The sequence below is a fragment of the Onychostoma macrolepis genome, chromosome 06 (genome assembly GCF_012432095.1).
Source record: "Onychostoma macrolepis isolate SWU-2019 chromosome 06, ASM1243209v1, whole genome shotgun sequence".
Lineage (NCBI taxonomy): Eukaryota > Metazoa > Chordata > Actinopteri > Cypriniformes > Cyprinidae > Onychostoma > Onychostoma macrolepis.
The window spans coordinates 30,173,203-30,198,078 of NC_081160.1; the positions used below are offsets into that span (position 1 = coordinate 30,173,203).

At 35.9% G+C, this 24,876-nt stretch overlaps 1 protein-coding gene across 3 annotated transcripts in view; it reads right to left on the reverse strand.

Annotated features, from left to right (window-relative positions):
* The window catches only part of cacna2d2a (calcium channel, voltage-dependent, alpha 2/delta subunit 2a), a 237,519-nt gene that overhangs the window by 62,410 nt on the left and 150,233 nt on the right, over window positions 1-24,876 (reverse strand). For all 3 annotated transcript variants that reach the window (XM_058777848.1, XM_058777846.1, XM_058777845.1), the window contains 3 exons: window positions 19,445-19,583; window positions 3,976-4,107; window positions 3,828-3,885 (listed from right to left, as the gene is read on the reverse strand). In XM_058777848.1, coding sequence (XP_058633831.1) covers window positions 3,828-3,885; window positions 3,976-4,107; window positions 19,445-19,583 — 329 coding nt within the window. The remainder of the gene's footprint in view (window positions 1-3,827; window positions 3,886-3,975; window positions 4,108-19,444; window positions 19,584-24,876) is intronic.

Consider the following 24,876-nt stretch of genomic DNA (forward strand, 5'->3'; position numbering starts at 1 on the left):
TTTGAGTTTGAATAAATGACCATCCCTACAGTATAAATTCTGGGTATCTCTTGTTCTTTGAAACCACAATAATGGGAAGACTGCTGACTTGGCAATGATCCAGAAGACAACATTGACACCCTCCACAAAGAGGGTAAGTCACAGAAGGTCATTACTGAAAGGTGTGGCTGTTTACAGAGTGCTGTATCAAAGCATATTAAATGCAAAGTTGACTGGAAGGAAGAATTTGGGTAGGAAAAGGTGCACAAGCAACAGGGATGACCGCAAGCTTGAGAATACAGTCAAGCAAAGCTGATTCAAACACTTGGGAGAGCTTCACAAGGAGTGAAGTCAGTGCATCAAGAGTCACCACGCTCAGGCGTCTTCAGGAAAAGGGCTGCAAGCCACTTCTGAACCAGAGACAACGTCAGAAGCATCTTAACTGGGCTGTGGAGAAAAAGAACTGGACTGTTGCTCAGTGGTCCAAAGTCCTCTTTTCAGATGAAAGTAAATTTTACATTTCATTTGGAAATCAAGGTCCCAGAGTCTGAAGGAAGAGTGGAGGCACAGAATCCATGTTGCTTGAAGTCCAGTGTGAAGTTTCCACAGTCTGTGATGATTTGGGCTGCCATGTCATCTGCTGGTGTTGGTCCACTGTGTTTTCTGATGTCCACAGTCAACGCAGCCATCTACCAGGAAATTTTAGAGCACTTCATGCTTCCTTCTGTTGACAAGCTTTATGGAGATGCTGATTTCATTTTCCAGCAGGACTTGGCACCTGCCCACACTGCCAAAGGTACCAAAAGCTGGTTCAATGACCATAGTGTTACTGTGCTTGATTGGCCAGCAAACTCGCCTGACCTGAACCCCATAGAGAATCTATGGGGTATTGTCAAGAAGGAAGATGAGAGACACCAGACCCAACAATGCAGATGAGCTGAAGGCCACTATCAGAGCAACCTGGGCTCTCATAACACCTGAGCAGTGCCACAGACTGATCGACTCCATGCCACGCCGCATTGCTGCAGTAATTCAGGCAAAAGGAGCCCCAACTAAGTATTGAGTGCTGTACATGCTCATACTTTTCATTTTCATACTTTTCAGTTGGCCAAGATTTCTAAAAATCCTTTCTTTGTATTGGTTTTAAGTAATATTCTAATATTTTGAGATACTGATTTTTGACTTTCATGAGCTGTAAGCTCTAATCATCAAAATTAAAATAAATAAACATTTGAAATATATCAGTCTGTGTGTAATGAATGAATATAATATACAAGTTTCACTTTTTGAATGGAATTAGTGAAATAAATCAACGTTTTGATGATATTCTAATTATATGACCAGCACCTGTACAAACATTTTTGCTTATACTGTGATATGCACCATAATCACGATAGGAAATGACTCATTTAAGGGGGTCCAAGGCGAATGAATAGCCCGCTCATCTGAGGAGGAGTTTGGTCATACCTCACACCGCACAGAGACGTATAAAAACAGAAACAGCATGTGGAGCAGAGCGCCTGCTGATAGCGCGCTCCAAACCAATTCATCATCCCTGCGCTTATAGAGCTGTTGTGCTTCTGTACAGCACCACTAGCCTACACACTCGCAAAAGCATTAAAAGCAGCTCATTAAGTCTGCAGAGCGTGTTGCATCACAACAAAAACAATGTAGAGCTCGCTCCGGCTCATCAGCAACATTAGCGCTTTGTCAGCCAAACAAGCTAACTAGCTGCCTGCTCGTGTTGTTCGTCTTTAGCTTAAAAGCTTCTTACAGGTATATTGGGGATTGTTGTTTGTTGTTTTTTTTTTTTTTTGCGCCGGAGACACTTTCCCTGAGTGTGAACTTAATTACTCTGTCAAAGAAGAGGCTCATTAGCGCCTCGCTAAGACTCCAGTACTCTGGGAAACACTGTGGCACGCTCATCCAGCCGGCTAACACGCCAGCACCTGATAACAACTTGTTTTCCATTTAAACACCTTGCTTTTCCCTCTAAACAGCTTCTTCTTTCTTCATTAAGTAGACAGAGATGTATTTCTGTGGGCGATCGTCTCTCTGTAGGGGTGATGTGGCGTAGCGGCTGAAGTTATGCCCTCGATCATGACGCCTAACCCCGGGCTAATCCTGAGGGGATTGTTCCAATAACAAGTGTACTGCTAGTCGCTCTGGATGAAAGCGTCCGCTACATGTGCTACCTACTAAGCACTTTGGCCCAGGCTAATGCACCGCTGCTACTTACATCATGCACGAAAATACGTGCTTTGCTGTTAATGAGAAAATCAATATACTTTTGAGTGTACAGCAAAATTTGGCCCATACTGTCACAAACTACCACATCATAAATATGCATGTGGACATAAATGAAGGCATGAATACTGTTAGCAAAATAAATAAATAAATCCTGAATAAAAACTAAATCTAACAACTTCAGCTAAATAAATAAAAAACACATGCTACATTAAAATAATTAAATAAACAATAACTTCAGCTAAATAAATACACAAGTAAAAAATAAATACATTATCTAGAATAAAAGTGATTAATAAATAAAATGACTTCAGCTTAAAAATGCATGAATAAATAAATAAATAAATATTTTAACGTCATCTAAATGCATAAAAATTAAATACATAACTTCTGCTGAATTAATACAAATAACCAATTTAGGCTAAACTTAAATGTATAAATAAACAAATGAAATAACTTCAGCTAAATGAATGCACAAGTAAATAAATAGATAACATGCAGAATAAATAAATGAATTAAAATATCTTCAGATAAATAAAAGCACAAGTAAAAAATATTATTAAATATTACTTTTAAAATATAAATATTTTAAATTCATATAAATAAAATTAATGGTCCCACTTTATATTAGGTGGCCTTAACTACTGTGTACTTACATTTAAATTAATAATTTGGTACAATGCACTTATTGTGTACATACATGTTTTTACATTATACTTATATTTTTAAAAATACCTATATGTAGTTACATCTGTAATTAATTTATAATTACACTGTTGACCCATCCCTTACACCTTAACCCACCCTTAAACCTACCCAGACCACCAAACCTGTCCCTAACTTTACCCGTATCCCACCTCAATAGCAGCAATAGTGTTTTGCAATACAATATGAACACAATAAGTACATTGTACTTATTTTTTGATGTAAGTACATAGTAGTTAAGGCCACCTAATATAAAGTGTGACCAAATTAATTAATTAAAATGACTAGTTTATTTGAAATAATATTTAAATATCTCATTTAAATTCAGCTAAATAAATACATAAATTTGTAAATGAAAAATAAATTATGCTAACTAAAAATAACTAAATAACTAAATTCAGCTAAAAAATGAATGTTGCAAACAATTTCAGCCAGTTTTCCATTGATTTGCTCTTCATAGCTAGGTTTAATTCTCATTTCGGAGGCTGCACTTGAGCCAGGCTTGTACCCACACATCAAAACCACATGTTCTGCCATGACAGTAGTTGATGTGAATGAGAAAACTGACTGTAGAAGACGGTTTATGCTAAAGCTTGCTACAAAGTCCCTTGCGCAGTACATACTGGTGCAGGAACGCAATGACGCAGGAAATCACAATGTAAAGTCTTCCCTATGGATCTGAAGTGAGCACATGGGGCCAGACTGACCCTGCCGGACGCCGCTGACACATCCTGACCCCTGGTCTAGGCGGCACTGTAAACTGCGGCAGTCTGACTTAATTTGAACTTCACACGCTTGCTTGCTCTTTGCAGCAGAGGCCGCCGGGAGCCGGAGAAAACAACAAGATCAAAGTCAGAATAAATGGAGTCTTTCCTGCGCCGGCTGACGGCACTCACCACGGGCGTCTCCTCACATCATACAGGTCAATCTTGTTGGGTGCTCTCCACTTTGTGGCTAGAGAGAGAACAGGACACACTCAAGAGTTTGCTGGCAGAAATGGATGTACTGTGGTTTACAGCAGGTTTTCCTACAGAAGAGCTTTACCTGGGTAGTATCTGGTGACTCCGGTGGCGCTGCCGAACACCTGCCAGCGCAGCGAAGGGTCCTCACGGCTGTTTTCAATGAAGACCCTCTCCAGAGACTGAGTCCAGTTCAGCTCATTCAGGATCGTGGGAGCTGCGGGACACACCAAAATCATTTCAAAACTGGACAAGCTTCAAGCATTCACATTTGATTTAAATTAATGCTCTACTAAACTAATGTTCAAAATGGCATCAGTATGATTTAAAATTTTTTTTTTTTAAGGAATTAGTACTTAATGCAAAGATGCATTAAATCGATCAAAAGGGACATTAAAGGCAATTATAATGTCTATTTTAAATAAATCCTGCAAAATATCACGTAGTTTAACCTATTTATTACAGTATTTAATTTTTTCATCATCAATAAGTAGAAATGTTTCTTGTGCAGCAAATCAGCATATTAAAATGATTTCCGACACTGAAAAATGGAGTAATGATGCTGAAAATTCAGATTTGCATCACAGGAATAAATTACATTCATGTAATGAATAAATTATAATCACAATATATTCAAATAGAAAGCAATCATTTTAAATTGTAATAATATTTCACAATATTACTGTTTTTACTGTATTTTTCATCAAATAAATGCAGCCTTGGTGAGCAGAAGACTTCTTTGAAAGACATTAAAAAAATCTCAAACTTTTGAACCGTAGTGTATTTTAATTTTCATGCTTATACAGTTTTGCACCTTTTTTCTAAATGTCTTTACATTTTGTGCTTTATAATACTATATGTGCTTCTTACAAATAAAATATCCAAAAAATGTTTTTGTTTGATTTTAAGACAATCCACAGAGGTGATCTGTTGAAGAACATGCTAACCGAAAGGAAATATGGCCTTTTAAACCGCTGACAAACAAATCTCTTTATATCCACAACCGATATCAAACCAAAAAACGAGAAGCAGATATTTCTGATAACAGAGACACACACATCAGGACTCCATAAATATGGAAATATTCAGAGAAGCACTTGTGACTCTTGCGAACGGTCGGACACATCTATCCCTGCGGTGTCCGAGGAGAGCGTCCAGACATCACGCCTGACCTTGAGCAAGGTCATCACTGTATGGAGAGAGAAACTGCTCGCTGCTGATCCACACACACTCTTAAAGGAGAACCCAGGAGAGGAGAAGATCTAGAAGATGTGTTTATTCTCTAGCTCTGCATCTACAGAATGTACTGCTCCTTTAAAGAACCAAAGATGCATTATAACATCAAAGTTTATCAAAAAGAACAACCAAAGACACAATGACAAAACCTGACCTGTTAGTATTTGCACATTTAATAGGTGTCTGGAGATCATATTATTGGACACTATTTGTATACACTCCCGTCTCCCGTCAAAATGGGTCATTTTTGGTCCATTTTGGTTTTAGAAGAGGAAAATTTTTTAAGTTTAAACTACCATTCAAAAGTTTGGGGTCTGAAAGATTTGAATTTTTTTTAATGAACTATCTACTGCTCACCAAGGCTGCAGTTATTTGATTAAAAATACAGTAAAACAGTAATAATGTGAAATATTGTTGCAATTTAAAATGACAATATTTCAAAATGTAATTTATTCCTGTGATTCAAAGCTGAATCAACATCTTTACTCCAGTCTTCAGTGTCACATGATTCTTCAGAAATCACTCTAACATGCTGATTTGCTTCTCAAGAAACATTTTCTATAATTATAAATGTTGAAAACAATTGTGCTAATTGTGCAATTGTGTCTAATATTTTTTGTGGAAACCATGATAATGTATCAATAGCAAGAACAGCATTTATTTGAAATAAATAAATAAAAACCCACTTTTTAACATTATAAATGTCTTCAATGTCACTTTTGATCAATTTAATGTGTCCTTGCTGAATAAAATTAGTAATTTTTAAATAGAAGAAAAAAAAAAAAAAAAATCCTGACCCCAAACTATTGAATTTTATAAATGTTTAGCTGTACACTAGCTTTTAAATGACCTTAAATCTAACAGAACTAATCTAAAAGCCACAAAAACACCTTTTTGATTTCAGAGGTCTTTGTCCTTGGTCATAAAGTTAATAAATCCATCATAAGGTTAGATCAGCTAGGCAGAAAATGCCCTTTTTAAAAATACAAACCCAAAACTGTGTCTGAAAACAAAGCCAGCAGCCTTAGCGATTTGCTAACCAATAACTGACATAACATCAAAAAGTTCTGTATGAAAATACAGATGGAAACCAGCTTCCAAACGCAGAACATCGTCATGTCGGATGATCTTGAACTAATTGAAGTGAGCTTTAGAGAAGACTAAGCAAATGTTTAATGCGCACTTATATCTCAGCTCTTCATAAGGAGTCTCAGTGGACAGGATTGGATTCGGTCGTGTCTTGATATCTTCCCACCGCCGTACACCGCATGAGAAGGTTCTCGGACCCAGGCGTACAGTAGGTGCGTGAGCTTCATTTAACTGACAGCTCTCTGCAAGCGTACTCCACCTTTGTCCCATGCAGTTTGTCTCAGAGAGCAAGTAAAACTTTTGCAGCGTGTCTCACTCTCTCAGCTGTCTGTCTGCACCTGCGGCTGTCTGCTCCGCTCAGCTCAGATCTCTGTTGTCCTCCTCTGTCTCTGTTTGTTACGCTCAGCGTGTCAGTAATGTCTCTCCATCTTTCGTGCTCCCTCCGTCACCAGCGTCCGATCCACAGCTACCCACCTACATGACACGCAGCGCAAACGCTGACCTGACGCTGCCAGAAAACGTCCTCCTCCATCCATCTCTTCCTCTTCTCTTTTCCTTTCCTTCACATCCTTCTTACTGAACTAACACACCTCTCATTCACCTCCTTACTCTCTGCTTCCTCACACAAGCATGTTCTATCTATCTATCTATCAGGGCTGGGCGATATGAGCAAAAATTCATATTTCTGTATTTTTTGTCTGATTTGCGGTATACGGTATTTATCTTGGTATTTTGTATTTGGATTAAACAAATAAACATAAGTGAAGGTAAGCATGTAGGCATACGCCTAAATTATGTGCAAAAAAAGGGTTAAAATCACATTACATTCTAATATTGTAACATTGCAATTTAAAAACAAAAATAATGCTTTTAAAGCAGAAGTTAAATTTGCTAAACTAAAAATGAAAATACATTACAGTCACTTTACAGTTAGAGCTATCATACAAATAGCCTACACTTACTTGTAGGCTTAAAATTCTGCATATGTCTACATTTATTGTCCAACTACAAATATTTAATCAAAATGTATATTTTAGTCAGAATTTTTGCGCTACTATTTCATTGAGCTCTGTCTATTTGGCACGCATGCGCGCGGCGGCGCTCGTTCTAAATGAAGTCTGTGAAGTTTAGCGGAGAATCTCAAAGCAAAAGCTCATGCTCTTTTGACAGCAAAATGGAAATATTTTCATGGCTTTCTAACATTTACAGATGGAGAATATACCTGTGAAATGTAAGTTCTCAAACACATTAAACAGCGCGAGTCTCTGTCAGCGGCACACGCAGCCTTTCTGTCAGAGCATCTGACGGGGTGAGCCGCTTTAAACTGAAACTAGAAACTATAGGCTATCTTACCAGTTTTTTTAAAGCCCTTCATATAAAGCTTGTCACATGTTTAGAACAAATTGGATTATGCACTTTCTCCACAGCGGCTGAGTCTGTGTCCGCCGCTATATTTCTCAGATGTGCTCGTATCAAACTACTGTATATCGATATAAACAGTATTGACTCATACCGTATCACTTATAAAGAATATATCGATATATCGTATAAACTCGATATACCGCCCAGCCCTACTACACTCTAAAAAAAAAAATGGTGCTATATAGCACTAAAAGTGGTTCTTTGGCTCGTAATCATAGGGGAACCACTTTTGGTGCTGTAGTTGTTCTTCAGCAGTTCTTCACCGGTTCTTTGGCATGACTGAGGGGCTATATAGCACCGCTACCTTATACAGAAGCTGTATGGTTCTTCAGCAGTTCTTTGGGGTGATTAAGATGCTATATAGCACTACTGCCGTACAAAGAACCTGTTAAGCCCCTTTAAAGGTTCTTTACGAGCCAAAGAACCACTGTTGGTGCTGTTTAGCACCATTTTTGTGGAAGAAATACAATGCAATATGGAATCCTCTTATAGTTCTACATAGCACCATTTGACAAAGGTGCTGTATAGCACCTTTAAAGATATGGTGCTATATAGCACCAAAAGTAGTTCCCCTATGATTACGAGCCAAGAACCACTTTTAGTTCTATATAGCACCATTTTTTTTAGAGTGTATATCTATCTTGCACTTTGCACTTGTTTCTTCATTTTCAGAGCCATTGGAAATTGCATACTAGCATTCTTCTGAAACTATCTGCAGTATGGAGTATGTATACAGTTCTCACTATGTCAACTTTCTGTATGCATGAATCAACTGGCTGATCAACTACATTTGACAAAATGTACATGCATGTATGCATGCCACCAGAACACGAGCGTGCATCCCACAATTCAATGCAGCTCACATTCAGTGAGATGACCTGGAATAAAATAAAAATAAATAAATAAAAAATAATTATAATAAATAGATAAATACTTTTTTATTTTTTATTTTAACTACATTTACTTAATCAAAAATACAGCAAAATCAATAATATTATTAAATATGATTACAATTTCAAACAGCAGTTTTCTATTTGAATATATTTTATAATGTAATTTATTCCTGTGATCAAAGCTGAATCTTCATCATCATTACTCCAGTCTTCAGTGTCACATGATTCTTCAGAAATCATTCTAATATGCTGATTTGCTTCTCAAGAAACATTTCTGATTATTATCAATGTTGAAAACAGTTGTGCTGCTTCATATTTTTTGGAAATAGTGATACATTTACATTTTCAGGATTCTTTCATAAAATGTTCAAAAGTACAGTATTTATTTGAAATATAAATTTTTGTATAGTACTAAACATTACTAACGATAGGTTAAAGTGCACAAATTCAAATTCATGTTTTTTACTCTTATATTTAAGCATCTGATGTTTAAGTGTGTGTATAAGTGTGTCTTTGAGTCAAGGATACAGCGGCAGGCTCCCTCACACACTGTTTACAGCATTATCAGACACACACAGGGTGGTATATACAGATTCAACCACACCGGAGTGGACAGCAGCTGAGACACACACACACACACACACACACACACACACACACACACAGGGCTGTGGCAGGTCGTCTAAGCAGAATTACGAGGGCTGGGTAGATAAGGAAACAGACGCAAAACAAAGGCCCCGGTTGATTTATTTACAGAGGACGCGACGTGCACCGGACAATTGATAAAAAGAAAAATATCCACCGAGGGAGAATTTGTGTGTGGCGGGGTGGAACTACGTGGGGACCATCCTTCAAAATAAGAGCGTGGGTGTGTGAGAGAGAATCCATCACGCACAATCCCTCAGACACTTTTAAGAGCAGCGGTTGTGCTGAACGCTCGGTCTGTTATGGAGCAAAGCGGCACACGAGGAGCGGCCCAGGTTACGAGGCCGATTTATGGGGTGTGCTGAGAGCCAGAAATCCTTCATACCGGATCCCGTCATGCTTATTACTCAGCAAAACAGCTCTACGAGACTCCATGTGCTGGATGAGAGCTGTTCAGCACAGCTGCTGAATCATACACAAATCTGTGGTTATGAAAACGTGCACATAAAGAGGCTATATTTATGCTGTTCATTCTAGAATAACTGTTATAAATCTATAAAATGGATCATTCTGATTCTAATTTTGGTTGGATCAGAGTTCACTTTCATTATTGATTCAGTCAGATTTAATCATTAAGATGGATTTGTGAACCTGTTTGATCAACTCACTGATAATAACCAATAAGTTTTAGTCTACTCTACACTATTGAGATATTTTTGTTTTATTTATAGTATTAAAATATAACATTTTTGTATTTTGCAAATATATAATTTCATATTTAATTGAACATATATTTTCAGAATATCTTATATATTAACTCTTTATTTTATATATTTATGTATTAAATCAATTTAAAAATCCATTCAATCCAATTACCATTCAATGCAACTCAGACATATAAGTTTGTTTTTTGAAGCTTGTTTGTAACAGTTAAATAAAGTAAAATCACCCAATCTTACTGTTTAACAATTAAGACACACATACTCTCAGACATACTCTCTCATTCTGTGTTTGCTGCACAATCACATTCACAGCTCTCAAACTGAAGCTCACCTTAGCATCCACATCTCATCCATACCTGCGTACATCAAGGCCAGAGACGGCGAGACACATCCACTATCAGTGTCAGTGGTCTGTCAGAGCAGCGGATCATATGTCATACACACACACTGACCTCAGGTGATGAGAACAACAGAACAAGAACCCTACAAACCACAGCAACAACCAGCCATCAGGTCCTCAAAACTGTCTGACAATACTATGCGCTCCCTCAGTGTTTTAATATTATTTTTATACTACTGAAGTGTTTATTAATATTTTAAATAAGCTCTTATTTTTATATTTTCAGTTTTTATTTTAATATCAGTTTTTGGCAATTTGATATTTTTATTACAAATTTCTATTTATGTTTCATTTATTTTATTTCAGTTTTAGTTTTAGTAATTTTAGTACTTAAACAAAAACTTAACTCCAGTTAGTTTAGTTAGCCAAGCCAACATTTCTAAAAAATAAATAAAAATAAAATAAAAAATCCATCTAATATTTCTATTTTAGATTAAAAAAATATTGAAAAAATACTGAATATAGAAAAATATTCTAGTCTCCTGCATAGAATTTAAAAATATATATTTTCAGATTCCATTTTAATATCAGTTTTTGGCAATTCTTAAATTTTTATTAATTTTTGTTACAAATTTCTATTTATGTTTGATTAATTTTTTATTTTATTTCAGTTTTAGTTTTAGTAATTTTAGTACTAAAACAAACTTTCCTTCAATTAGTTCAGTTAGTCAAGCCAACATTTTTTTCATCCAATATTTATAATTTATTTCAGCTTTATTTTAAATAGTAGTAGTTTAAGAATACAAACTACTGTATTTGTATTCACATTTGTTAGTAAATTTTAGAAATAATTACAAAGAAAGTAATTTACTATATTATATACTATATTATATATATATATATATATATATATATATATATATATATATATATATATACCACATTTACTATAGCATATCCCAATATTATTTCACACAAATTTTTAAAGGCAATTATTTAAAAAATGTTTTTAAGGTCAACTGATTATATTTTACAGAGAAAAATGCACACTGCATTTTTTTAAAAGGTAAAATGAGTCAAATTTGATGCAAGAATCGAAATGATTCACACTGATTTTAACCATTTTAAAAAACGTAAACAATATTATAAAAGGCAGATTATGGTGTGCTAACTAAACCATGTCTCCAGTTCAGTTTTGACCACATACAGTTTTCATCTTCCTCTTTAAAAAAAAAATTATTCTTTTTTAAAAAGGTTCCCGCAAGAACAACAGGAAAAACCGACTGCATACGGAGCGCAGAATCTCAGAACTGCTAGCGGAAAATGGAAAGGGAAAAAAAGCTTTAATTAAAATGATGATACTGTAACCAATAAACAGCGGAAATATAATTTGTGAATGTGCTGGTGAATGAAGGAAGGCGTTGGCTGCGTTAAGGTTTTTAATTAGTGTGGCGGAGAGCGATAGTGCCCCTTCACTGAGCAGGACGAGTGCGGAGCGAGGAGGAGGCGCTGAAGAGAAAACGACTTCAAATCCACTGTTTATAGCAGTCCCACTTCTTCATCTCAAAGGGGGTTCAGTTATATCTCGCTTCCAGCAGAGGGAAGAAAATGAAATCTTGGATTGGCACGCACACAGATGCTGTGATTGACGTCGCCCGGATACTACAGTTCAGTCCTGGTAATGACACGGTCAGGCTGTACACAAACTGGAAGCATGTAAAACACCATTACTGGTGGTCTAACACTGCCTATGAAACCAGTATTATATAATGCATTATAATGGCACTCTTAAATTCACTATAATGTATTCATAATGCCTTATAGTACACCGTACAATCAGTTGTTTGCACTCATAAATCACTTTAAAAATTATTATTCAAAATGAATTCATATTAATACCAGTTAATATTCATGATGAAAGACTGCAAATAAAGCATCGAGATGGTTAAAAAAAATACATTACCATTTATTAAATTAAAATAGCTTACAATTTATTTATTTTTGCATACCCATTACATACTCGCGTCTTATTTTGTCCAAAATAAAATAAAATAAAAACATCTTTAAATCGATCACTTATTCTTAAAAATGCATTAAAATGTATTACATTTAAATTGCTTACACTTTTTTTACTGTGATATTTACATGCTCCTGGTCTTATTTTGTATTGTATTGTATTAAAATCAGTCATCACGCCAAGGTCATGGATCTGAACTGATAAAATGCATAGCTTAAATGCAATGCAAGTCACTTTGAATTAAAGCATTTGTCAAATGCATGAATATAAATATAATTGCTAATTTTGGTATATCAACCTGCATGTCTTGATCTTTTATTTCCCACAGATGCCATCTGAAAGGAAGGAAAAACACCATTACAATCAAACCAGACTTGCTCTGACAGAACCGGTTCCTGGTTTGTTTTTCCCAAAGTCTGAGAGGAACGGTGAAACTCATCCACGGGAGGTGCTAATCCGTTCAAGCTGCTTCTCCTCGCCTTTCATCCACACACACAATTAGTCTTTCAATTTCACTTTAATAAGCACCATTTCCAACAGTATCTCCAACAACAATTGAGGCCTGAAAAACAACTTGAGACGGGGACAGTTTCTTACAGCGGGGATTAAAATCAAAGACGTTTGCTCAGAATAATAACGAACGAACTTGATCTGTATTAGCATGTGTGTCAGGACTGAAGCGGCCATTTCTCTGTCAGCTGAGCTAATCTGCTGGAGTCGAGCTGACGATATGATAGTCTTCATCACTGGAGGAGTGGACTAATGGACAGAAGGGTTTCCACGTCGATGTTAAAATTCATTTTAAATATATTATGCAGCAAGGAATGACCAATCCATTTACGTGTATATGCTCCAAACAAAACCAACTTCTGGTAGACTGTAAAACTTTATAACGGTAAAAGTATGGATACCGATTTTACCCACATCTCTATAACATACAACTATTTTTAATTTCTCCATGAATTTTAAGGGAAAGATTATTAACACTTTACAATAAGGTCCCATGTTAACATTAATTAATGCATTAACTAACAACAAGCAATACATTTGTTGCAGCATTTATTATTAGTAGCATTAACAATATTTGTTATCAATCTTCATTAATATCATTTAAAAAAATGTTTATTGTTGGTTCATGTATACTCGGTTTCATTAAATAACATTAAAATGTTTACATTTACATTTATGCATTTAGCAGACGCTTTTATCCAAAGCGACTTACATTGCATTCAAGTTACAGTTTTTACATTTTATCAGCTCTTGCTTTCCCTGGGAATCGAACCCATGATCTTGGCGTTGCTAGCGCCATGCTCTACTATTTGAGCTACAGGAAAGCAAATAGTGAGGTTTATTATGGTATGGTTTGGTTTGAATAATGAAGAAGTATTTTTCATCGTTAACTAATAACTAATGTTAACATATGGAACCTTTTTGTAAAGTGTCACTAAGATATCTGAGATGAAGTTAAATATAAATGAGATGTTCATTATGAAAGAGCTAGAGATTTTCTGCTGTATTTCTCGAACACCTCGTCTGAGCATCGCACCACCCACCTCACTATGGCTTTCCTCCAGTGTCCGTTCCGTAATAGGCGTCGATAATTAGACGGAAACTGTGTGGCTGTTTGACCCGTGCTAATTAGAAAGTTTGCAGACTTGGCAGCGGAATTCATCGGAGGGATAATGAATCATAAAATGGTTCATTACAGTCGGGCAAGGAAACGTTCTCAATCTCAATAAATGGCCAAGGAGGCCTGGCAGAGCTGCCAAAGCTGGACTCACACACACGCCGGCCCATTTACTGCATGAAGAGTGACACACACACACAATTAGTCTTTCAATTTCACTTTAATAAGCACCATTTCCAACAGTATCTCCAACAACAATTGAGGCCTGAAAAACAACTTGAGACGGGACAGTTTCTTACAGCGGGATTAAAATCAAAGACGTTTGCTCAGAATAATAACGAACGAACTTGATCTGTATTAGCATGTGTGTCAGGACTGAAGCGGCCATTTCTCTGTCAGCTGAGCTAATCTGCTGGAGTCGAGCTGACGATATGATAGTCTTCATCACTGGAGGAGTGGACTAATGGACAGAAGGGTTTCCACGTCGATGTTAAAATTCATTTTAAATATATTATGCAGCAAGGAATGACCAATCCATTTACGTGTATATGCTCCAAACAAAACCAACTTCTGGTAGACTGTAAAACTTTATAACGGTAAAAGTATGGATACCGATTTTACCCACATCTCTATAACATACAACTATTTTTAATTTCTCCATGAATTTTAAGGGAAAGATTATTAACACTTTACAATAAGGTCCCATGTTAACATTAATTAATGCATTAACTAACAACAAGCAATACATTTGTTGCAGCATTTATTATTAGTAGCATTAACAATATTTGTTATCAATCTTCATTAATATCATTTAAAAAAATGTTTATTGTTGGTTCATGTATACTCGGTTTCATTAAATAACATTAAAATGTTTACATTTACATTTATGCATTTAGCAGATGCTTTTATCCAAAGCGACTTACATTGCATTCAAGTTACAGTTTTTACATTTTATCAGCTCTTGCTTTCCCTGGGAATCGAACCCATGATCTTGGCGTTGCTAGCGCCATGCTCTACTATTTGAGCTACAGGAAAGCAAATAGTGAGGTTTATTATGGTATGGTTTGGTTTGAATAATGAAGAAGTATTTTTCATCGTTAACTAATAACTAATGTTAACATATGGAACCTTTTTGTAAAGTGTCACTAAGATATCTGAGATGAAGTTAAATATAAATGAGATGTTCATTATGAAAGAGCTAGAGATTTTCTGCTGTATTTCTCGAACACCTCGTCTGAGCATCGCACCACCCACCTCACTATGGCTTTCCTCCAGTGTCCGTTCCGTAATAGGCGTCGATAATTAGACGGAAACTGTGTGGCTGTTTGACCCGTGCTAATTAGAAAGTTTGCAGACTTGGCAGCGGAATTCATCGGAGGGATAATGAATCATAAAATGGTTCATTACAGTCGGGCAAGGAAACGTTCTCAATCTCAATAAATGGCCAAGGAGGCCTGGCAGAGCTGCCAAAGCTGGACTCACACACACGCCGGCCCATTTACTGCATGAAGAGTGACACACACACACACACACAAAGCATTTTTACTCTGAGCCGCTGCTATTAGCGGAAACTTTCTGCTTTGGTCTCACATCAGCGCCACACAATACAGCAGCTAAAGCCTGACTGAGCGCAGGAGTCCTCACTCGACCCGCGTCTGGACAAAGGCAGCTGTGGAGAGTTTCTGACGGGACACAACCCTGTCTGGGACAAAGAGAAACACTGCGTTTGTGGTTCTGCTGCGATTTATTAGTGGGGGAAAAGCCACTCTTACACCGTAAAACCTAACAGTCATATTTATTAAATGAAATGAGTTCATTTCACTCAAATAAGAGACTAACTAGTCTCTCTCGAGTCCATTGGTGGGGGGTAATTGAGAATGAATGGGGGAAAGTCATGTCAGAGAAGGCAATGCCTTCATCGCAATATGACTGCATATGACTGGTTACGATCGGCTGTGATTGGTTGATACGATAAATCCCGCCTCTTGTGTTTGTGAATGTTCTGCGTTCACGAATCAGTCTGAATAAATAATATTGTGGCGTTAAAGGGAAGATTAATTTAAAATAGTAAGTAAACAGCTCACACACTTAGGCATAACCACTTTGTTATGTTAAAATAAACCTGAAATGGCCTGAAAACATGATCTATGGGAGTTTTTAGTGAGTAAACACCGAGGTGAAATTTAAAGTAAATCTCTGTGTCTGTGGCCAATATTTAATGAGCTTTGATGACTGATGATCCAAAATAGATCCAAAATAGTTCAAAGTTAACAATTAAAAAGAATAGCTGAGCATAAGTTCATTAATAAAGTATGTTATTTAATTGTTACTGCCTTGATATATTTTGGAATAAATTTAAAACTTGCTGAGATTCATACTTGGCTTTAATAAATAGAATATTGATTACATCGTTTTATGTAAAAATGTAAAATAGAATAATTTTTTCTTCTTTATTTAACCAAGAAAATGTGACTGGGGCATGAATTTACATTTCATACACAAAACTTGAGGACTTTGCCTCCTCGTTTGAAAACACCAATGCAAACCACTGAGATATATCCGTTTCAGTTTTAAATAAAACCTTTCAGTTATGTTTTGTCGCTATTGTAACAGGAATCAATCATTCATATCTGTTATTTTGAGTTTTACATTAATTGTAATATGTGTAAAACCCAAGGAACAGAGTTTGTTCAAAGGTGTCAATGTATTTAAATTAAAAGATCGTAATCGTTAAAGTTTCAATAACACTAAATAACTGAGTGGAGTTTAACTGCATTTTAGGTATATATCATTTTAGTGAACTCGAATGAAATAGGTTCACAGTACTCATAACTACGGGTTTCTAAACTTAAATGAATTGAGGCAATGGGTTTCCTCATTTGAAATGAGTTCTCAATTCCTTGGGTTTTACACATATTACAATTAATGTAAAACTCAACATAACAGATATGAATGATTGATTCCCATTACAATACTAAAAAAAAAAAAAAAAATGTTTTACACAACATTTGTGTGTTCTGACCATGTTTATGCTTGTAAGAGCAATCTATTGTCTATGCAGAGCAAAAATCAGTCACTTATGAGGAACCATCTCTGACAGACCCAATAAAACCAAGAACAGCCATTAATAGAGTAAACGGGGACAATTTTGGATTTGATATTGGGTTTTTTTAAAGCAATAAGCCACTTACAGTGATTTTACCGTGGTTAAGGGGGTGTTAGGCATGAAGTGAAGCAGGTAGGGTTTCAATTTTTACCTCTCCAGTTAAATTTACTTTGCGGGACTATCTACAAGCTCCACTCTCCGTTTCTCGTCTATCTAGATGTGTTCATCCGCTGAACTCCTAACCCTCCGAGTGTCAGGTCAGGACATTTCTGTTGCCATGGCAATGTTTAATCCCTGTTCCCGGTCACGGTGTTTTTTTAAATGCTGCTTTCCCTCCTCATCCTCCACTGTCCTCTAAGCCAAATTAGCAGCGTGAGCCGCAGAGAGGTGGAGAGGTTATCGCTCATGCCTTTATTGAACTACAATTCCCATGAGCCCACGGTCACGCCACATTACAGCGGACAGTCCAGACCTCACAAAACTTTTCCAATGTAAAAAAAATTACACAGGTAAGTTTGATATTATATAAATATATAATTCAAGAGGAGAAGAAATACTTGTGTTTAAAATTTTATAAAGTTGATTTATAAATCTTGATTTTTTAAAATTAATTCTAGTAATTTTGTTGTGTTTTGTCATTTTTATTTAGATTTTTATAGTACATAGAGAGAGAGAGAGAGAGTAGCAAGTATTTTTACTTAATTTAGTAATTTTACTTCTATTTATGCAATAACTTTTTATAACAAGTAAATAGTCATCTAGACCACAGCTGAAATATATTCTGTTCACAGTTTACATATCCTGTGTTATTGTTCTCAGTCAAAGAAACGTCCATGTTATGCATCAAAGTGCTCTGAGACTCCAGACACCCTCTATACAGTGACATGTGATGGTTATGTATTACAGCAGAGCAAAGGTAACAGCGTCCAAATGTTTGATCACACTCTGCCAGCATCCATCTTCCAGCAATCATCCATTACCCATAAGACCACAAACATCCACAGACAGATGAAGGAGGCACTGAGGATATTCTACAAACATCCGTCCTAGTCAACACTAACAAATCACAGAGCAACACAGAAACACTTTCTAAACACCAAAAGAGTGAACATTTTTCCCCGAAAGCTGCACTCTTAATGTAAAATCTACTTCATATATGTGTGTATCTTAAAATTGTCTGTCATTCGACCATTCTGTGTGCCTTTAAGAACATACGCATTGAATCTTGCTATCATTTCGAAGGACCGCTCAAGGGATTCCCGAGAGATGCTATCAAAGATACAAGATTGTGATTCGGTTGTAAAATCCTCCACAGACATCAGACAGACAGATAGCACATCACGCACACAAACCGCTGGATATTTTCAGATACTCGGCATAAAATGAGAAATGAAAATGCTTCAGTAACACTCCAGATTCCCACGAGGAAAGAGGTAAAACACGGTTCACGTCTAAATAAATCTTACTAAACAGTACAGCAATACAGCCAGTCAACATTATACACATGAAAGAAAATGTGCATAAGGAACGTATCTGATCTTTAAAAATGAAGCTGATTCATATTAAATTACAGTTCTGACTTAACCAAAGCCAGTTCATATAGATCAGAAGTTCTCAACTGTTGATTCATGAACCCATCGGTCACAGGTTTAATCTAATAGAATAGGGAAAGAAACAATGAAATACAATTACTAAATTGTAACTACTAACAATGTTATCATGCATGAGCAAAATAGACTTATTAATTATGTCCCGTGTGGATGTTAAAGGGAGTGTGTCCAATCAAACATTGGGTGCAAAATCCTCCTTCACAAGTCAGGTGTCAGCATGGACAGCTTGTGTGACTAGCTCTCATCCTCAAAAACCATCAGAAAAACTATGCAAGGTAAAATGTGATAGAATAATACAAGATGCAAGACAATGCAAAATTAAAGTGTCAATTTTCCCATTCAGTCCAACTCAATTTAGAATATTGCTCAGCCAGTGCAGTCCAATATTATTGATATTATTATTATGTGAAATTATAGGCTGCATTTATATGATCAAAAATACAGTAAAACCAGTAATATTGTGAAATATCATTAACCATTTAAATAACTGTTTATTTGAATATATTTGAAAATGTAATGTATTCCTATGATGCAGAGCTGAATTTTCAGCATCATTACTGTAGTCTTCAGTGTCACATGATCCTTGAGAAATCATTCTAATGTGCTCAAGAAACATTTCAGAATTTGTTTTTTTTCTGAGGCACTTTTTATTTTTAGGATTCTTTAATGAACAGAATGTTCAAAAGAACAGCATTTATTTGAAACAGAAATCTTTTGCAACAAAGAATGTCTTCACTGCCACTTTTGATCAATTTAATGCATCCTCGCTGAATAAAAAAAAAGAAAAAAAACCCTACTTTTTCCAAGCTTTTGAACAGTAGCGTATGTGTTTGTTGTCAGTACTCACAGCCTTTGTAGATGTCAGTAGGAATCTGTACGGCTGTATATGAGTAGTTGACTTTATTCTTGAAGTTGGGATCATCCACAAACTCCAAAGAAAGAGAGTTCGGGTTTTCCAAGAGGTTTTCTCCATCATCATCATCCGGCTGCAACAAAAAGAAGCAGACAGACATCAGCGCGCGTGCACACACACACACCAAATGCATTGATTGACACAAAGCAAACCTTTGTGCAGAAAATCACTTAGACACACACACACGCATCCATGATTAATTAGACAAACACTAATTACACAGACATGACAGAGGTAATCCTGCCTCCACAACTCAAAGGTGACGGCTCTTTGGAGGAAAAGCCGTAATACATCGCCAGTCTATTCATCCACGACACAATACAACAGCAGGTATCAAAGTGTTAGCAAATTGCAGAAAATCAATTAGCGTCGGTGATGGCTATCACATTCGCATTGAAGTCCTTCAGGCGATTAACCCTGTCAATAAATCACCACAATGATTGCCGAACGACGGCCGCTCTACCCTCTCTACTTGAGCCCGCCACACAGGCAGCTAATTAGCATTTTAATGCATCTCGAATCAAAATTCGACTCAAAAAGTCTGGCTTTGATAGAACTTCAGTGAAAGTATCAAGCCAGCAAAAAATAAATAAAAAATGGCCGGGTCACTGGATTTTAACAGTTTGCATTTATTAACTACCTCATTCTTGTATGCTAAGCATAAGAATTAAGCCTATGCATAAACTGCATGATAATTGCATTTAGTCAGAATGCTGTACTTCCATATTAGTTCTGCACTATGTATATATTATGTACATTGCCGGACAGAAGTTACGAATAATTAGGATTTTTTTTAATGATTTTGAAAGAAGTCTTTTCTGCTCACCAATCCTGCATTCATTTGATCAAAAACACAGTAAAAATGGTAATATTGTAAAATATTATTCCAATCTAAAATCATGTTTTTTCTATTTGAATATATATTCAAATGTTATTTATTCCTGTGATCAAAGCTGAATTCAGCATCATTACTCCAGTCTTCAGTCACACGATCCTTCAGAAATCATTCTAATATTCTAAAAAACAGTATCTCACAATGCAATGTGCTCAACTTTATAATCAGTGTGACAAACAAACCTGAAATGATAATCATGATTCATATTCCTTTCATTATTTCAAGCACAAGACATTTTTACACAAAATTGGATCAAACATGCAAAATAAGCCAGAATATGGCAATTTTTGCCATCTTTAATCTTCAGTCTGACCTTTTCTTCAATAATTGTCATTATTCAATAATTTTCCACTCACTGTGCTCCATTAATCTTTCTCTTTGTCTTTGATTCTTCATCTCACAATCAAACACCCTTGTCTTCATCACAGGGTGAAGTGCGGTGTACAGTAATAGAGTGGCATGGGTTAATTGGGGTTGACGTAGTAAACACTGTTTGTTTTTTTTTTGTTTTCCTCAAAATTAAATTCAAGCCTCCTGCCAAGTGTGTGGGCTGATTTATGGCCTGCCTTTAATTGTCTATTAAAATGCAATTATAAACTGTTGTTGAGCCGAACATGGAGACGGTGGTTTTCCAATACCCCTCAATGTGACAAACACGCACATGCACATATAGGATTGCAAATAACCTCATGAAAATGGGAAAACCTGTTGGGATTTCTTTCAGTTTTCCTTGCAAATAATTTGAAATGACACGGTGCATTGACTTTACTCATGACTAGTTCATATCTAATAATGTTTTGGCTCCATACTTGATTCAGAGCATTAATAATCAGAAATTTTTAGTAGGTCATGATTAAAGCTAACCTGAACTAACAGGATTGAACACTTATTCAAACAGCAGTGATACTGTATAAAGAAACTTAAAAGAATAGTTTTCAGACCATCCAAAATGTAGATGAGTTTATTTCTTCATGGGAACAGATTTGGGGAAATTTTGTATTATATCACTTGCTCACAATTGGCTCCTCTGCAGTGAATGGGTGCCGTCAGAATGAGAGTCCAAACAGCTGATAAAAACATCACAATAATCCACAACACTCCAGTCCAGTCCATCAATTAACATCTTGTGAAGTCAAAAGCTGCATGTTTGTAAGAAACAAATCCATCATTATAGCATTTTAAACTTCAAACAATTGCCTCCGGCTAAAATACATGTCCATAATCCACTTCCTCCAGTGAAAAAGTTGCCTTGTCTGAATCAGGAGAGAAATATGCACAGATCAAGCACTGTTTACAAGTGAAAACAATTCAAAACTGAACAAAATATATGAAGGATTCTGACGTAAGAGAACAACAAGGCATGGACCTTTCACTGGAGGAAGAGTTATTATGGATTATGGACTCGTATTCTGTCCAGAAGCAATGGTTTACAGATGAAATGCTTTAATATTGGATATGTTTCTAATACATGCAGCTTTTGACTTCTCAAGATGTTAATTGATGGACTGGAGTGGTGTGGATTATTGTGATGTTTTTATCAGCTGTTTGGACTCTCATTCTGACGGCAGCCATTCACTGCAGAGGATCCATTGGTGAGCAAGTGAAGTAATGCTACATTTCTATTCCTTTAAATACAGCAGCTGTGTTTATATTGCAATACTACACTGTAAAAAAAAAAAAAGTTAAGCCAACTTAAAATTTTAAGGCAACCAGCTTCAGCAGACTTATTCAGCAGATAAGTTTGCTCAACTTATTTTTGTGGAAGATTCTCAAATTTTTGTTGTATAAACTTAAAACGACAAGTTGAGAAAACTCACAAATCTGCTGAAGCTGGTTGCCTTAAAATTTTAAGTTGGCTCAACTTTTTTTTTTTTTTTTTTTTTACAGTGTAGGGTTAAGCTTTTTTTAAAAATAGAACACAAAATAGTATTCAATATGCAATGATAAATGCTGCAAACATTACTCTGCAAGACTTGTCATGATCTTGTATTAACCAAAGGTTAAACTAAAATGGACTTCACATTTTCAGTTCAGTTTTGTGTAAATATGTCTTAACATTTGGCATTGGGATCAAACAATGAATCAAGATGATGTTATAAATGGTGGCTGATATTACTTACGGTTCTTTAGTCACACTGGAAATGGAAGGTCAAGTGGAGGACATTGCATTGTGAGATACGGTATTCAGCTCAGTGAGCTCTAGGTTTGCACTGTATATTCTGGCAAATGCAGAAGGTCATGTTGCTTTTCCATACAAAAACATTTTCACATGGCATTCAAGAGTACATACTGCACACCGCAGAAATTGTAGTACGCTAAAGCCAACATGAAAATGACATTTGCAATGTATTTTACTTCAGTAAGGTGACATTTCTGGCTGCAACAGTATACTGAATAGAAGAGAAAAAGCAAAAAAGAAAAGCTGACTCAGAAGTGGAGGAAGTTGCATTGCATTAACATAAAAACAAACAGTGAATTTCTTTAATGCACGGATTAATTATTTATAATAAACCTAGGAACGTTTTTAAAGGACATACATCAAAGTTAATTTTGATCTGATGCACAAAATCACTCCAAACTCCTGCAGTCTGCTTGTTAAACCGAGATATTAAACTGAAGGAAAGCACCACCCTGATAACAAACACTTCTATGCTTTTCAAGGCAACACATCACCAGCACACACAATTACACCCCATTTTCCGCTCGTTTAGACACGTTTCAAGCAACTGATTTGGAAAAGTCGTCTTTGAGGGGATCTCAGCTCGATGTCCTTTATTTGTTTATTCTTCCACCTGACTATCCTTCACTCGAGTGTTTTTAGTGTCAGTCGAGCCCAGTCATAATTACCCAAGACAGCTTCTAATTAGGAGATCAAAATCCACACAGGACGGAGTGATTGGTTCATTTTCCCCGTCCATACACCACCTGTTTAACTCCATTCATTACCTCATTTGTTAATTTTATCACCCTGTTTTGAAGGTTTAATTAAAGGTTGAGGGGGCCAAAAATGACATTTGAGGACTCTCTCAATCGCACCTTTATCTTTCAAGGGTTCATTTTAATCACAAACAAAATTACACGCCGCTTCCACTTTTGCCTTTTGAGAGTGTTATTGTGCGAGTGTCACAGTCCAAATTTAGCAAAATAATAACCCTAATAATGACTTTTAGAAACAAAAATGGCATCCTCCTTTTCTAAACCCTGCACAAAGAGCAGATCTTCTTACTATTTAAATCTAGTTTGTGAAACAGTATGCATAACGCAACATTAAATGTTTCAAACAGTAGCATGTTATACCGCCACATGACTGTATCACATCACACGCTAGATTCAATTAAAATGTAATCATTTAAGGGGACCATTTTTTTAACACAGTTTTCTTAAGGTTGCATCTCTAATATGAAAAGGCTTTTTTCTATTTGTTTTTTTGTTTTGTTTTTTAAGCAGAATTAAGTCTTAATATTTTATACAGTATACCTGGGTTTCTGCAGGTTTTATTTAAGAAAATTTCAGGAATAAATTGAAAGGAACACAACACGTCAACCTGTTGTCAAAACACAAATGTATATGGAGCACAATGAGTTTTATTAGCAACACTTGAATGTTTAAAAACAGGTTCCAACCGATTACTCCATGAATCGGTTTACAAACAAATAGCTCAAGACCTGAATTCCTCTGTTCCCAACCACCAGAATATGGAAATAACCCTAATTTCTACACTGAATGAGATCAGTGAACCAGGCCACTAGATAATGATTATCAATAATTAATCAAAACCACATAATCACAATTTTTATTGGCTTTTCTTGCTATAACAAATGTGCTTTGCAAACACAGTTACAGCAGCCCCAAAAAAATCCAACATTAAAAAGTCAAGGGTAGAAACATCTAAACCTCTGTTAATTCTTAATTCTAAGACTTTTTGTAGATATATGACAGAAATGAAGTCAAATTGTAATACAAGAAGTTGTCTTATTTCAGTTGATTTCATCTAAGGCTTGGCTGAAGTCAGTTGTAGTTCTGGTTTCTCTTTCGTTCAGTGCTTGTTAACAGCAGCTGTTCATCTCTGAAGCACAATCATCACTTAATTAATCACAGAATTAAGGAGAGTAAATATTTAACTGAACTGTATTAATGTGTTTTTGCACAAGAGAGAGCTATTAGTTTAATTTAGTTTAGTGTGGGTCACCATTGTGCTGGAGAGTAGAGCCTGGAGAGTGTTTGCCGTTTTATGCTAAGATATATTCCTTCTCTTTGGACTCGAATGAAATAAGTTAACCAAATGTTTACACACTATCACAGCAGTGAAAAATCTCAGTTGTAGTTAATTTAGTGATTTGAATTTCACAACAAATGCTCTAATTTACTGTAAAATGTATGTGTAGCAGTGCAAGTTCATTGTTGCTCTTGTAATTTCACTCACATTCATAAACGTTTCTACTGTCATTTTACAGTGATAGCTGTAAAAAAA